Source organism: Diorhabda sublineata, chromosome 1 (assembly GCF_026230105.1).
Source record: "Diorhabda sublineata isolate icDioSubl1.1 chromosome 1, icDioSubl1.1, whole genome shotgun sequence".
NCBI classification, from domain to species: Eukaryota; Metazoa; Arthropoda; class Insecta; order Coleoptera; family Chrysomelidae; genus Diorhabda; species Diorhabda sublineata.
Genome location: NC_079474.1, coordinates 39728875 through 39743054, shown reverse-complemented (window position 1 = coordinate 39743054; position 14180 = coordinate 39728875). Strand labels below are relative to the sequence as shown.

The 14180-nt window shown below is 28.6% G+C and overlaps 2 protein-coding genes across 2 annotated transcripts in view; one reads left to right on the top strand and one right to left on the bottom strand.

Annotated features, from left to right (window-relative positions):
- The first annotated feature begins 654 nt into the window (after positions 1 to 654).
- Positions 655 to 8511, top strand: LOC130452436 (amidophosphoribosyltransferase-like). Its single transcript, XM_056791717.1, has 9 exons — positions 655 to 1023; positions 1078 to 1208; positions 1526 to 1659; positions 2531 to 2780; positions 3454 to 3527; positions 3727 to 4014; positions 4552 to 4657; positions 4891 to 5130; positions 6227 to 8511. Exons 1-9 carry the CDS (start codon positions 839 to 841, stop codon positions 6373 to 6375), a joined length of 1557 nt encoding a protein of 518 aa, XP_056647695.1. The 5' UTR covers positions 655 to 838; the 3' UTR covers positions 6376 to 8511.
- The window catches only part of LOC130452434 (protein son of sevenless), a 26360-nt gene continuing 20601 nt past the window's right edge, over positions 8422 to 14180 (bottom strand). Inside the window, exon 20 of the mRNA XM_056791716.1 lies at positions 8422 to 13980. Within this exon, the coding sequence (XP_056647694.1) occupies positions 13821 to 13980 (160 nt within the window). The 3' untranslated portion in view covers positions 8422 to 13820. The remainder of the gene's footprint in view (positions 13981 to 14180) is intronic.

Genomic DNA, 14180 nt, shown 5'->3' with positions numbered 1-14180 from the left:
AAAATTTCTTATTGAAAAATATGAAATCACTCTGTGATTCAAGTTTGATATAAATGTATAATTTTTGTCCATACACTGGCAGGCACTATGGAAAATTAATCGCTTTTCGATTATTTTTTTGTAGTTATGATTCTTTAATTATGAAAATGTTTATAAAGCATTAGTTTTATCCAATAAAAGTCCAGTTGTAATTAATTCGCGGTATATAGTTCAAAATATTTGAATTTAAAACTTTTTTACTTGTAGTACAAATTATTTTGTTTTAGCAAAATGTAAAGTACCTATAATATCTTAGAATTCACTACAAATCACTGATAAGGGTTGATGCTGCAGTAAAATTATAATTCATTTGTTGTCTTCTAATTTTTGCTATTATCTATTCTTTATTTCTACAAGGATTGTTCTGCACAATGTTGAATTTGACTATAAGAACTTCACACATGTGATGCGTGATGTTTTTTTTTGAATTAAAATTCATTGGAGTTTTTAGGAAGATGAATTTTACGAATTTTTCTGAATACATGTTTTGGAACTTTTGTTATATCGGACATATAACTGCAATCCTTATACTCTTCGTAACTTAAGAATGTATAAGTAGCTTGGTTGCAATTTTGACTGCATTAAATTTATTGTATTTATTGTATATATACATACCAGGGCAATGTTAGAATCACTGTTACGCTACTGATCAGTCCGCATTTGCACTATCCCACAAAATTGTAAATTTAATAACCTACAGTCATAAAAGTTTCAAAGTGGTGTTTATTGCTAAATTAACACGTGGTTTTAGAGATAAATATTTTATTTTGAAAATTGTAGCTTTGCAGTATTTTATATAATGGAAAATAGAAAAAAATCTGATATTGAGTGGATTGATAGACGTATTAATAGAGGAAAAACTAAAACAGGATTGACTCATGAATGTGGTGTTTTTGGAGCTATAGGCAATGAAAATTCGAGTTGGGTCTCCAGTTCAGAAATAGCCCAATTTATTTGCATTGGCTTGGAAGCCTTACAACACAGGTAAGTTATTTAATCCTTTGATCATTTTGTTTTGTTCAAGAAAATGAATTTCAGAGGTCAAGAATCAACAGGTATTGTTACTAGTGAAGGGACCAATGATTACCACATTCATAAAGGAATGGGTTTAGTCAAACACGTTTTTAGTAATGAGAGTATTTCTAAGTTATCAGGTTTTTTGGGAATTGGTAAGGAATAATTTTCTATTCTGTACAGTAACAAAAATTAGATCTCAAATTCTAACCAGTTATTTCCAACTGATTTTCTATGAAAAGAGACCTAGAATTAAAGCATATCATCACGAAAAATATATAAAAAAATCTAAGAAGTAAAAACTTAGAGAAAATAAAAAATATAAATAAAAATTGAAGAATTTTCTGTGATAATAAAAGTGGTTATTAATCAAGACATTTTTATGCATTTTTTCTATTTCTGTAGTGTGATTTGATAAGTTTTGTCAGCTGGATTATTTTTAAAATTATTTTCTAAATGTAAGTATTTTTAGGACATACCAGATATTCCACAAGTGCTAAATCAGAACAAGTAAATTGTCAACCATTTGTGGTACATTCAATGCATGGAGCTTTAGCTGTGGCTCACAATGGAGAATTAGTAAATGCAGCAGTATTAAGAAAACAGGTAGGGATTATTTCATTTGTTTAATAGCTCTAGAAATAGGGTTGAATCACGAGGAGCATTTTCTTCATATATATGATGTACACCTCCTAATTTAGTCAGTTACTTTTCCATAGGATTGAATATAGAAATTTCAACATATGTGGACAAAATACAGTCTTATTTATTGTTGCTAAAGATATATAATTGAAAATTTAAAAAAAAATGTTTCCTTTAAACAGTATAGATCCAAATAGTGTACAGAACAACCTTATGGAATGACTTATATTAACATAAAATACTAAAATATCAGATTTCCTTTAATAAATAGAAGCTCAAATTTCACTGACATGAAAATTACACAATTAAAAATTTCATAACAATTACAATTTTTCAAATGTGCAGAATAATAGTTTAGTATTACCAAATACTCTTTGAAGCATATAATACAGTCAGCATGAATATATAATTTTGTAATATTTACATTTTTTATATTGAAATATATTAAATGCTTTTACTAATTTTAAAAGTATTATATAGAAAATTCTTCTAGAATCGAATTTGAACACTTGATTATGTAATAAAAAATGCGTATGTATATACAGATGTTTGAGAGTGAATAATTTAATGAAGGTCATTAATTACTGTAACCACTATGGAAATGGAAACAAGTTATTAAATAATTGAATTAATCTGTTCTAAATTACAAATTTTTACATGAAAATAAGATCTCACAACACTGCCCTCAAGTGGAATTGATACCAAAGATTCAAAAATAATTCAGTACTTTAATTGATGCTTATTATCACATTCAACATTGAGCATTCCATTCGTTATAGAATTTGTTTATCAATATGTAACCCATACACTGTAATTATGAGTGTAAATCTTTCAGGTATTAGACAGAGGCGTAGGCCTGTCAACACATTCAGATAGTGAACTTATTACACAAGCTTTATGTTTGATTCCTCCAGATGGTGAAGTAAATGGTCCAGACTGGCCAGCTCGAATCAGACATTTAATGCAATTGGCGCCATTAAGTTTCTCCCTATGTATAATGCTGAAAGACAGAATTTATGCTGTTCGAGATTCATATGGAAACAGACCTCTATGCTTAGGTGTTATTTTGGCTCCAAATCAAGAATGTATGTACTCCCAGATAATAATTATTACTTTGAGTTAATTTACAATTATTACTAACTGCATTGAACAAAACTAATAATATAAGATCAATTAAACATTTTTGGAAAAATGTGTACATAGTTTCTACAATGTTTCTCAACAAAACCTGTTTAATAATAAGTGCACTCGAATATCAAAGTTTTCTTATAAACTTAGAATAAAGAACAACAAGAACTTTTTATAAAATACTTGAGCCACCTTGAGTGCTTAAAAAAGCACCCATACTATTGATAATTAATTTAGAAATTTGTATTTTGTTGTATCTATCTTACTACCAACTTTAATTGCAGGCATTGGACACTGTTTTTACCTGATTAATTACAGGATCAATTATGATAATTTCTCTTCGAATTCTTTAAATACATTAATTCATTTCTGCTTTTATCAAGTAATAGGTAACGTTGTTGGTGTATATATATATATATATATATATATATATATATATATATATATATATATATATATATATATATAAGATGCGATAAATAGCTTTTAAAAAAGTTATTCTATTATATAATAACTACCAAAATATGAATTTTCTAATCAAATATACTATTATCAGCTCTAGAAATTAATATAAATAATTCTTGTACTATGACTATTTGGTTTGTTTTGCTTGTAAGTTTTATTTTTTAGTGATCCACGGAGAATTGGAAGGAATTCAGCCAGAAGGTTGGGTGGTATCTTCAGAATCCTGTGCCTTTATGTCTGTATGTATATAGAATAAAACTAGTAGGTATCACTATTTTGTGTTAGTTAGTTAGGTAATTTTATATTGGTTTTTAGTTATTGGTATACTTTATATTTAATTTTTTCTTGATTATAGAAATTGCTTTGTACATTTTCAATATTTTCTACTCCTTATTTTGCAACTCTTTTGTAATGTTTGCTAGTATTTCAATATTTTAGGTTACCCAATTTTTACGTGAAGTTCAACCTGGAGAAATAGTAGAAATGACTCGTAAAGGTATAAAAACCATCGACATTGTTCCTCCACCAGAAGGAAAGTTACCCGCATTTTGTATATTTGAATATGTTTACTTTGCTAGACCAAATAGTATCTTTGAAGGACAAGAAGTTTATACAGTACGTGTACATTGTGGTATGCAACTAGCTTTGGAGCATCCCGTGGAGGCTGATATGGTCGGATCTGTACCAGAATCTGGCAATGCAGCAGCTTTTGGATTCTCTAGGCAGGTAATATTTTAATAAAATATATTTTGAACTAAAATTCAGTTTATTCTTAGTAGATATTTTCATAATTTTATATTAACATAAAAGTTCCCAAGGTGTATTCAACTACTTCCACATTATTGCCAACACATTTTGACAAACATCAATACTTTAAAAAAAAACAAATATTGTTATATTGCTACTAAATCAAGCAGCATTTTTGTATGTGGATTATTTGCTATTTTACATGTTGATGTACTTATAAAATCCCTAATAGCAATCTTCAATAATTCTTCAATAATAATAAATATCTGAAACTTTTATTGACTGCTTCCCCCATTTGAATCCAGGGAAATAAAGAATCTGATTGGAGTAACTATATTAAAATTTTGAAAATTTAATGGCTTATGTAGTAAATATAGTTACCATATCAAAATGTGAATTATTATAACGTTAATACTAAAAAAATATCAAAATAATCAATATGGTAATGTGAAATGTATTTATGAAATTTATCTATCAATAATCAAATATTTGAAATGGGAGTTATTTTTTTTTCAGTCAAAAATACCACTAAGAGAATTACTTACCAAAAATACCTACGTTGGCAGGACTTTTATTCAACCAAACAACCGTTTACGACAATTAAACGTATCTTTAAAATTTAGTAAGTACCATTGCTTCACAAATTTTCCCATCATACTTCCCTTGTATATAATTCTATTTTATTTTATGAATTTAACTCGAATTGTATAAATTGAACCCCAGTAGTACATACTAGTCTACTTCACTTATACTATAACTATATAATTTAACACTGAGTCAACGATATTATTTGCTCCTTTTTTCCTTAATTATAGGATCAACTGCCCAATGGCAATCAATACGAATTTATTTTAGGTCCTATATTAGGAAACGTGAAAGGAAAAAGAATTATTCTCATTGATGATTCGATTGTTAGAGGTAATACAGTGGGACCAATAATAAAACTGTTACGTAGGGCAGGTGCTAAAGAGGTACACATAAGGGTTGCGAGCCCTCCTCTAAAATATCCTTGTTATATGGGTATCAACATTCCTACAAGAGAAGAGTTAATAATGAACAAATTGAAAGATACAAAAGAATTTGCTAAAAAAGTTGGTAAGTATTTAGCAGTATTCTTCTGATATATTTTTGTTTTTAATTGGAGCGATTCCATAATAAAGAAGCGTGCTAAAAATAACTTTAAATAATTAAAATTATTTGCTCACAAAAATTTTATACATCATGACCAAAAACTGAGTTTCAATTTTGATACCCTAAAAAAACTTGAAAATAGTAGAATGAGTATCAACTATATCTATTATATTCATAAGACTTTAGCTAGAAAGGATGCTGATGAAACTCAAAGGTTGAAGTCGGTATGCAGGTTAGTCCTTATAGTTATTAAACGATGGTTAAGGCTGACGAAATTCACATGTTTTTAGAGAAATTGAATATTTTTTTAATAGAGTTCTTCATCAATTTGAAAACATTTTGGAATGGAGTGGAAGCAATCTGATTGAGTTTAAAGCAGCAAAGATTGAGGTTGCTGTATTTGCAAAGAAGGTTGGCACTGCGGCTAAGGATTTGGTCTACCCGGACATAAAATGTCACCAGCTTCGTGAATTCGCCTGTTGTCCGACAACAACTCGGAGCCCTCTTTAAGACCAAAAAGCTATATACTTCTTCCAATCCTTTACAAGGCCCAAATTCGTCCATCTTTGGAGTACTGCTCGCATATTTTGAGTTCGGCTCCCAAGCATATCCTGAGGATGCTCGACTCAATAGTTAAGAGAGCTATTTGACTTAAAGGCGATCCAGAGTGGATTAGTAGCTTGGACAACATACACGAAAGGTCGCTGACCTGACTAGGTTTAACCGATACTACCACGGCAAATGCTCTTCCGAGCTGTCCAACATAATACCACCTAGAGCCTAGAGACCTACTCGACAGGCAGACGTGGCTCATGAGTTCGCCTGCAGGTGCTTAGAACGTTAATTTATCGGGACTCCTTACTTTGGAGAAATGCAAGGCATGTCTTTCTCGAACATTACAACCTACAGAAGTTCAACATCAATATCAACAGGCAACAAAAACTTTTGAATTGTGTTTTATGATTATAAATAATTTATTCATCTATCAAATTCACTTCAAGTCTTTTGTATTAGTTTTAAATCAATCAATATTGATGTTCAACAAATGTTTTATTTATAGATGCTGATAGTATTGAATACTTGAGCGTTGAAGGACTGGTAAAAGCTGTACGTAGAGAATTACAACCACTAGGAAGAAAAGTAGGACATTGCACAGCATGTCTTACAGGAGATTATCCAGGAGGACTACCTGAAGAATTGAACTGGTGATAAATAATACAAGCTATTTGAATTTGAAACCAGTTCAATTCAAATTTGGAAATTTATACAAAATAATTGAATCAAGAAATTTATATTTAGTAGACCATAGATTGGAGTTTCTGGAAGCACTAAAATTATAGAAATAAAATGAGATGTGGAAGTACATAAAAAAATACTTCTAAAGACCAATAATCAGATAACAGACTAGAATGTATAAGGCTAGGATCAAAAATGAGTATTCAGAAACTTGAATCAAAATTTGTTAAATTATCAAAGAATTGAGAATTAAAGTAGATTAATAGATGTAGAATTAATTGCTTTAAAAGTTGTTGATTTGATCCATTTAGCGATTCATAACAAAATTTGATATGAGAGATAAATACCAAATGATTGTCAATTTTATTTAATTGTTTTGTTTTAATGGATTTCATCTCGTCGAGTATCTTCTTTTTGTTATTCATTTCTCATGTAACAAATGCTATTGGCAGACATTGATCATGTCTAAGTTGGATATGAGAGCATCATGTTGAATCTCATGTTTTTGTGCAAAAAGACATCTTTAAGTATTATTTCAACTAAATTGAGTTGTAATATTTACGCTTTAATAATAGTTCCTTTTTATAGTAACTAACAACACTGTATGCTTGAATGGATGTAGTACATAGAAATTGATCAAATATTTTTCAATCTATCCAATACTTGGGTGGAACAGTTTGTGTGTTATTGAATTATTTTATTAGGCATCATTTTTAACGAACTACTATCTTACTGCAGTCAGTGTTAAGTGCGAATTATCAGTATTGATATTTTAATAATATAATTTTTATTCAGTACAATTTACGTAGAAAAAGTATTACAAACTATCATTGACAAATTATGGTTCAAAGAAAGCAAGTTTTTTCGTTAAATCGTTTAGTTGGTATTATTTCTATTATTGATCAGTTTTATCTGTTTTCCAACGACAGAAGAAGAAGTGGTTATTATAAGAACCTCACGAATTTGATAACGTCTAAGTATAAATTGGAATATTTGCAGACATCATGATTTGCAATAAAAAATATCGTAGAATTGAGTCGCTAACCACGTTAACTCCGTTTTCTTCTAGATTTGTTTGATACCATTAGATAGATAATTTTCTAACGCATCTAACAGAAAAATTTGATTCATATAAATCTCTTATAATTTAAAAGTCTAAATAGAAAACCACGGATATTCAGACCGCTATTTTTAAAGGCTCACACCACTCTGTGTTAATTTACTCGAACTGTTGAACTATTGTTGAATTGTTTTTTTTTGAAATATGATCTCATTAAATTTTTTCCATCGTTAAGTTTTTTAGGTCAACTGTAAAATTTGGTTCTATGGAGTTATGAGGTTTGCGACTTAGCCGACGATATATGAAATATTTTTCGACAGAAACATTTTTTGTTGTTGAACTTATCTAATTTCATTCTCCTAAACCAATTCTTTCCATATTTTTAATTTATCTAAGATAACACCTAACCTTAAAATGGCTATTTTCAATAAAATCCTATAATGGCAATTGTGAATAAAGAGTGCATTTGTTCTTATAGTCTTTATAAACAGATTTCAGTTAGAATCAGCTTTTGGTTTAGAAGTTTTGATTGAATTTTGCTTTTCTATATTTGTTGTCTTCGATAGTTTGTGGAAAAGACATATTATTAATGCATACTTAATTAGATTAAGTTTATAAAAAAATGCAGAAGTTAATCTCAGTGAAAAATAGTTAAAACAATGATTTATATTTATTTTTGAAGGTCCGTGACTTTCAAAGTTATAGTATATCAATTTTGTATGTACAGTACAAAATGTGCACTTAGTACTCAAATTGTAAAGCCTTTTATTGTCGGTTAATTTCAATATTAAAATATTCTTTAGAAAATGTTTTTTCGAATTTTATTGTCAATAATGTAGGTTAAGGTCAATTATTCATATTGATCGACTTATTCTCAGTACATTTTTACATATATTGAATATTTTTATTTGATTTTTGAGAAATGTAAAATTATAGAAGAAAAATAAAACTTGCAAAAATACATTTATACATTTATTGTACTTATTTTCATATATTTATTTTTTTTTACAAATAGTGTGGTCCATTTTCTACTATCACAGTTTAAAAAATCATTAATTTAAAAATAATTAAAAGTCAGAAATAGTCAACATCATTTTTTCCAGGATTCGTGTTATATTTTTACTTGAGTTAACTATTTCTGAAACATACATAATAAAAACTGCACCTTACAATTCCTTTATATCCTTTTTCGTTAATTATTATTTATATAATCGCTTATAGTTTATGGGATAACACGAATGGATGGTGCAAATATGATAATTTTAAAAACTAGTTGACATTAAATATCTCATTGGGAGTAGAGTAAAAGATTGTTTTAGTATGGATCTTGACGGGTAGGGCAATTTTTATGCTGAAATATTTTTTTAATGTATCAGTGTAACGAATAAATTTGGTTTAGGACAGTGTCTGGGTTCTTAAGGAGAGTATTTGGAACGATACTTTGATTAACACAAGGTTTTTCAACTTGAATATGGTCTTTATGTGATCTCTCTAGAAAGAATAGTTCGGAAATTATTTAAAAATGGCGTTGTGTCATTACCAATTATAGGGTCATTATATAATCACGAAAATATATAATTAATATTCTCATTAAGATATAAATAGATTTAAGCTATTTCTCTAATTATTTTCATTGCACCATTCAATACGGATCTCCATAAAAAACAATGCCTGAATTTACAAAAAAATTAACGTAGAAAAAAATGTTCATCCAATCTTTTGGCCAACATTTACAATATTATACACTATATACAGAATGTACAAAAATTTCAGGCTTGTCAGCTATATTGATTTGAATATTATATACATCAAGAAAAATTTATGCAATAAATAAATCAATTCATTTATCAACAAAGCAGTGATTTTGGTTAAAATTTTATATTAAAATAGTCTTGCCAACAAAAATAGTGCTTTTCTTAATGTATACATTTAAATCCACACTGCACATTTTTTGGTTCTCTTTCTGAGTGTACTTCATCATCGACAATTTTATCCATTTCAACAGGTAAAACTTTTCAATGATGGTTTCTGCCCAAGGGTGACACTTAGGGTACATTCCACCTTACGCCCACATTTTGTATCATTTCACCTCAGGCCCGAGGACGACACGAACAATCGTTTGACGTCAAAGCGTCTCGCTAACTTCGTCCATAAAATATTAGTGAATCTATGCAGGTTTTCATTAAGGCGTGGCGACAACTCAAACAATAGAGCTCAAGATGTGCGTTCCACCTGTAACTTTCGCCTACATTAATAGGACGAGAATTTCAGTGGCCACGGGCGTTAAATGGCAGGTAACCTTGGAGGAAAACATCTAGAACAATCTAATATCAACAAATTTAAATAATTTTAGACTAGAATATATTTTGCAGTTAATTCTAATTTTATTCCACAAAGTGATTGTAGATATCTAGAATTTTTTTTAATTAGAATTATATTTTCTATTTATTTTATGTTGAAGTATGGAGTCAAAATATATTGTGAATATTTTTCGTAACTTAAAAAAATACAAATGGAAAGTAATAATGACAGGCTGTTGATTCAAAATTAACTGTAAAATGTCGACAAAAGACAAGTGATATTGTGATATTTAAAATTTTATAATATTCGATATACATTTTTTTGAGAATGTTTTTTAGAAAACGTTTTATTTTTAATTCAACATAAGCGTATTGGTTCAAAATGTGTTTTCAACCCACTATGAAGCACCTTCCAATCTACTATTCAAAAATCATGTTTTTCTATACTTAATATACATATTGTGATTATTTTGTAAGAGTAATATTAAAAGAAGGCGTTTTTAAAACATCAATAAGTTTAGAGGAATAAAATGTAAAGCCAATTTGGGTAGGACATACTTTTTTTCGAATAACTTTGTTAATGATGCGTACAATGTCGATTAAAACAAAATTGCTATGCTATATGCAATTAGAAAAAACGAGTTCAATGAACGTATCTACTTTAATAACATTATTTATCTTTGCCGTGAAAGTATGCTAATTGCCGCAATGAAAAATTCAAGAGCAGTGAGATCATTTGAAAATATTATCCTTTACAGTACAACAGTAATATTAACACTGTTGCTTTCAAGCAGATTAGATAATTTGTAAATTAAACTAATTCTGTAAAAAAATATGTCCTCTGTAACATACATTGGCTTGGCACTATATTTACAAAATATGTCGAACTTTCTACTATAAGATTTTGAGGAAACCGAACATAGGAAACGCTGTGCTATCATCTAAACTCTATATTAAATTTGGATCAGGTACCTGCGCTGGTGAACCCCGAGCGCCCCCCACCGCTCGACCTTTAACAGACCTTCTTTGTACCTGGTTTTTATTACTATTACATTTTTTTAACAATTTTAAATGATTACAATAGTAAATAAGTACTAATTAAAAAAAAACAAGGAAATACGTTTTTGAATGACGGAAATCGAAGCACTCTAAGTATATTATTAGGCATAATTTTATTATTTTAATTTTTTGTTAAATTTACGATTATGTCTAGTAATATTCGGAAGGTCCGAATAGAGTCGAGCGCGGGTAGCTGACCCAAATTTAACATAGAATTTAAATTGCAGCACAGTGTTTCCTATGTTCTGTTTCCTCAAAAACTTACAGTATAGTACAGTACTAAATGATCTACTGGGTGGACTAGAAAATTTTCGACTTGTCTCATTTCTACCGTTTGTCTGACAATTTTATATTGAACTGTAAGTACAATTACATCAACACTCACATTAACTCAAGTTATTGTCTTCATAAACAGTTTATTTCAGTCTGTAAAGATAATAACCTTTTTAATGAAATGCGCTCGGTGTTGGTGTAGTGGTAAAGTAAATAGTGTACTTAGCACGAATGTCACCAACAGGTTCAGTAATTCAAAAATTGTTATTCACCAGAGCTGGTTTTATATGAAACTAACAATAGTTAGAAATATAGGCGGGATTTATTTTTTTGTATAGTGGATACAAATACAGACACCCGAACAAAATAAAATTCATTCATAAAATGTAATAATTAAGATAATTATATAAATTTTTTGTAAAAATCTTCAACTTCAAAACTTTGTAGTTTTTAATTTCGTCTATTAACCTGATCAATCTTAATGAATCAAAGCAAGTATTTATAGAAATAATAATTATGATCACTTCAAAGTTTAAAATCTATTCCAGTTATTTTTATTATATTATTTAAATTAGTTAGTGATATAAGAGGCAAACAATGTTAAATGTATAACTGTTTAGGAACTTTCGGTCAAATACGAATTACTTTATTTTTTTTTATCTGAAATAACGTAAATGATTTTAATCAATATTTAGGATAACAATGAATATGTGCTCTGTTATTTGTACTGATCTGATGGAATATTTCAAAAAAATTCTAAAATATTTTACTGCCGATGCTAGGGATGTTTCAAAAATATTAGTTAGGCATTTCGTTACTTCTTATTGCTTGCTTGAGACTTGAGGGATTATCTCACTAAAAATATCATTTACTATGGTTATAATTTGTTACAGTATTTCATATTTCTATGATTTCACTGGTTAGTATATTGTCATTTTAATAAAACTTTTAAATGATAAAATGTATGCAGTATTATAGTGAGATAATGGCCCTCAAGGTAATTACATTTAACAATGAGTTTCGGTAACATACAGATTTGGAAAAGTATTTGATAATAATAATATATGTAAATAAAAACCACAATTGTACGCTATAATATTTGACAATAAAGTTTTAATTGATAGAACCATGGAAATGTATCTAGAATGTAAAGTTCTAGAAATTCTCTCTAAAAATCAAGCGGCTATTAAAAAACTGAGCTGTCTTGTTTTTAAAACTGACATGGGAGTTCCCAAGAATGATGAAATGGACAAAAATAACGGTTCTTCAAAAAGAAGCAAAAAAAAACAACACCTATTATTAGCTGACAGTGTTAAAGGGTCTACAACCTAATAAACAACGTAGTAAAGGTAATATCAGGAGAGTTTTGTATAAAACACAAAGTAAATAAACAAATATGGTCAAAAACTTTGACCTCCTTTGAAAACCAAACTGTACGTAAGTACTAGTACAAGATCAGTTGTATGTATTTCATATGGTAACACTATTTCCAAATCTGTATCCGAACAACAACTTAATATACATTTTTTTTTCTCGTTTAGGGTAAAAAAGTAGAATATATACAAATAAAAGATATTTAGCTATTGTCTGTTACAGCGCATCGGTTAAATTCAATGTACCTACTTTTATTTTTGACAATATCTCTAGAGAAGTGAGAATAACAAACTACTTGCGAAATGACAAAATGTACTTTTTTAAATATATTTTGAATAAAAAAATGTCTAAAATTTAGATTTGTTTATTACCGGAATTTGTTGTAAATGAAAACATTTTTGATATCCTTTATTTGGCTTGAATAATTCATTGGACAAACTCAGCAATTGTTTTTTTTTTCTAAAAATTCAAGGCGTTAATAAACATAGTTTCACAAAAAAGAACATATGTAATGAAAAATAAATTTACTTTGTTGTATTGATACACTTTCATTGCTCATCTGTTTTACAATTGATAAAGTGAAGTAGAAAAAAGTAATAATTAATACTTGGATTAGAGGATTTTAGAAAATGATATATTTAGGTAATTCATTTCAGCATTCAAATATTATTGCAAATGTGAACATTTCAATAATCTTCAAATGTGCTGAATGGACGTGTAATTGTATTATCATAAAGAATTATAAAATACATCCCTTACAGTATGTATGACAGGAAATAGTTAATTCATGTTTACGTTAATAAAAGATACAGGACATTTATTATATTTAAAATGAACATTCCTGTAAGCACATAAATAAGCAAATATTTTTCATGTTTCAACTAAATTTACTGTAGTCAACAGATTTTAGGAATTTTAGAAGATATCAAGTTTATTTTGGTTTCTCTAAAATAATTTTACGGAGCAGATTTTGACATCTTACTTGAAATTATTAGAAATAAAAATTTATAATTGGTTATCATGTGCTTTTTCTTCTTATAATTTTCAAATACACTTCTATTTCAATAGTGCATTTAAAAACAATATTATGGAAAAACAACTATATAACAAGTAGTGTGTATGAGATGGGAGTGATATAAAGTTGGTAACTTTGTAAAAATTCTGAATATAGTGTTATAGATTGTGTGACAAAAATCAGACATTTCAAATTCAAAATACTTTTAATTCGTATCAGCGTCGTTCTTAGAATTTTTCCAAATTTTTCAATCTATGGTGAAGCGAAGCAACCTGATGGTATAAGCGTAATGTTTGCAATTCATTACAACTAAGAAAATGTTTCCTTCATTTAGAATTTAAGTGGTGGTAGTCGTTGGATACTGGAACATGGTGCCACATGTTAGTCCCGCCGATCTGACCGTTGGTCGAGGAGGTAACTGGGGGGTTATTTGGCCAGAATTAACCTCTCTAGTATACCTTGGCGAAATGCTTGGTGGTGGTGCTGGGACTATCATACTGAAATAAAAAACAATGTTATTTTATTATACCTTATTTGTTTGTAATACCATTTTTTATAAATTTCCAATTCCAATAATTATTTGTTCTCGATTGGTACAATAAATAGAAAATGCGAAAGGACTGCACAAATTGACTAAATGCATCAAGAATGAATAGTAAATGGGAAAGTAACAGAAAACCGCGAGTATAGCGATAAC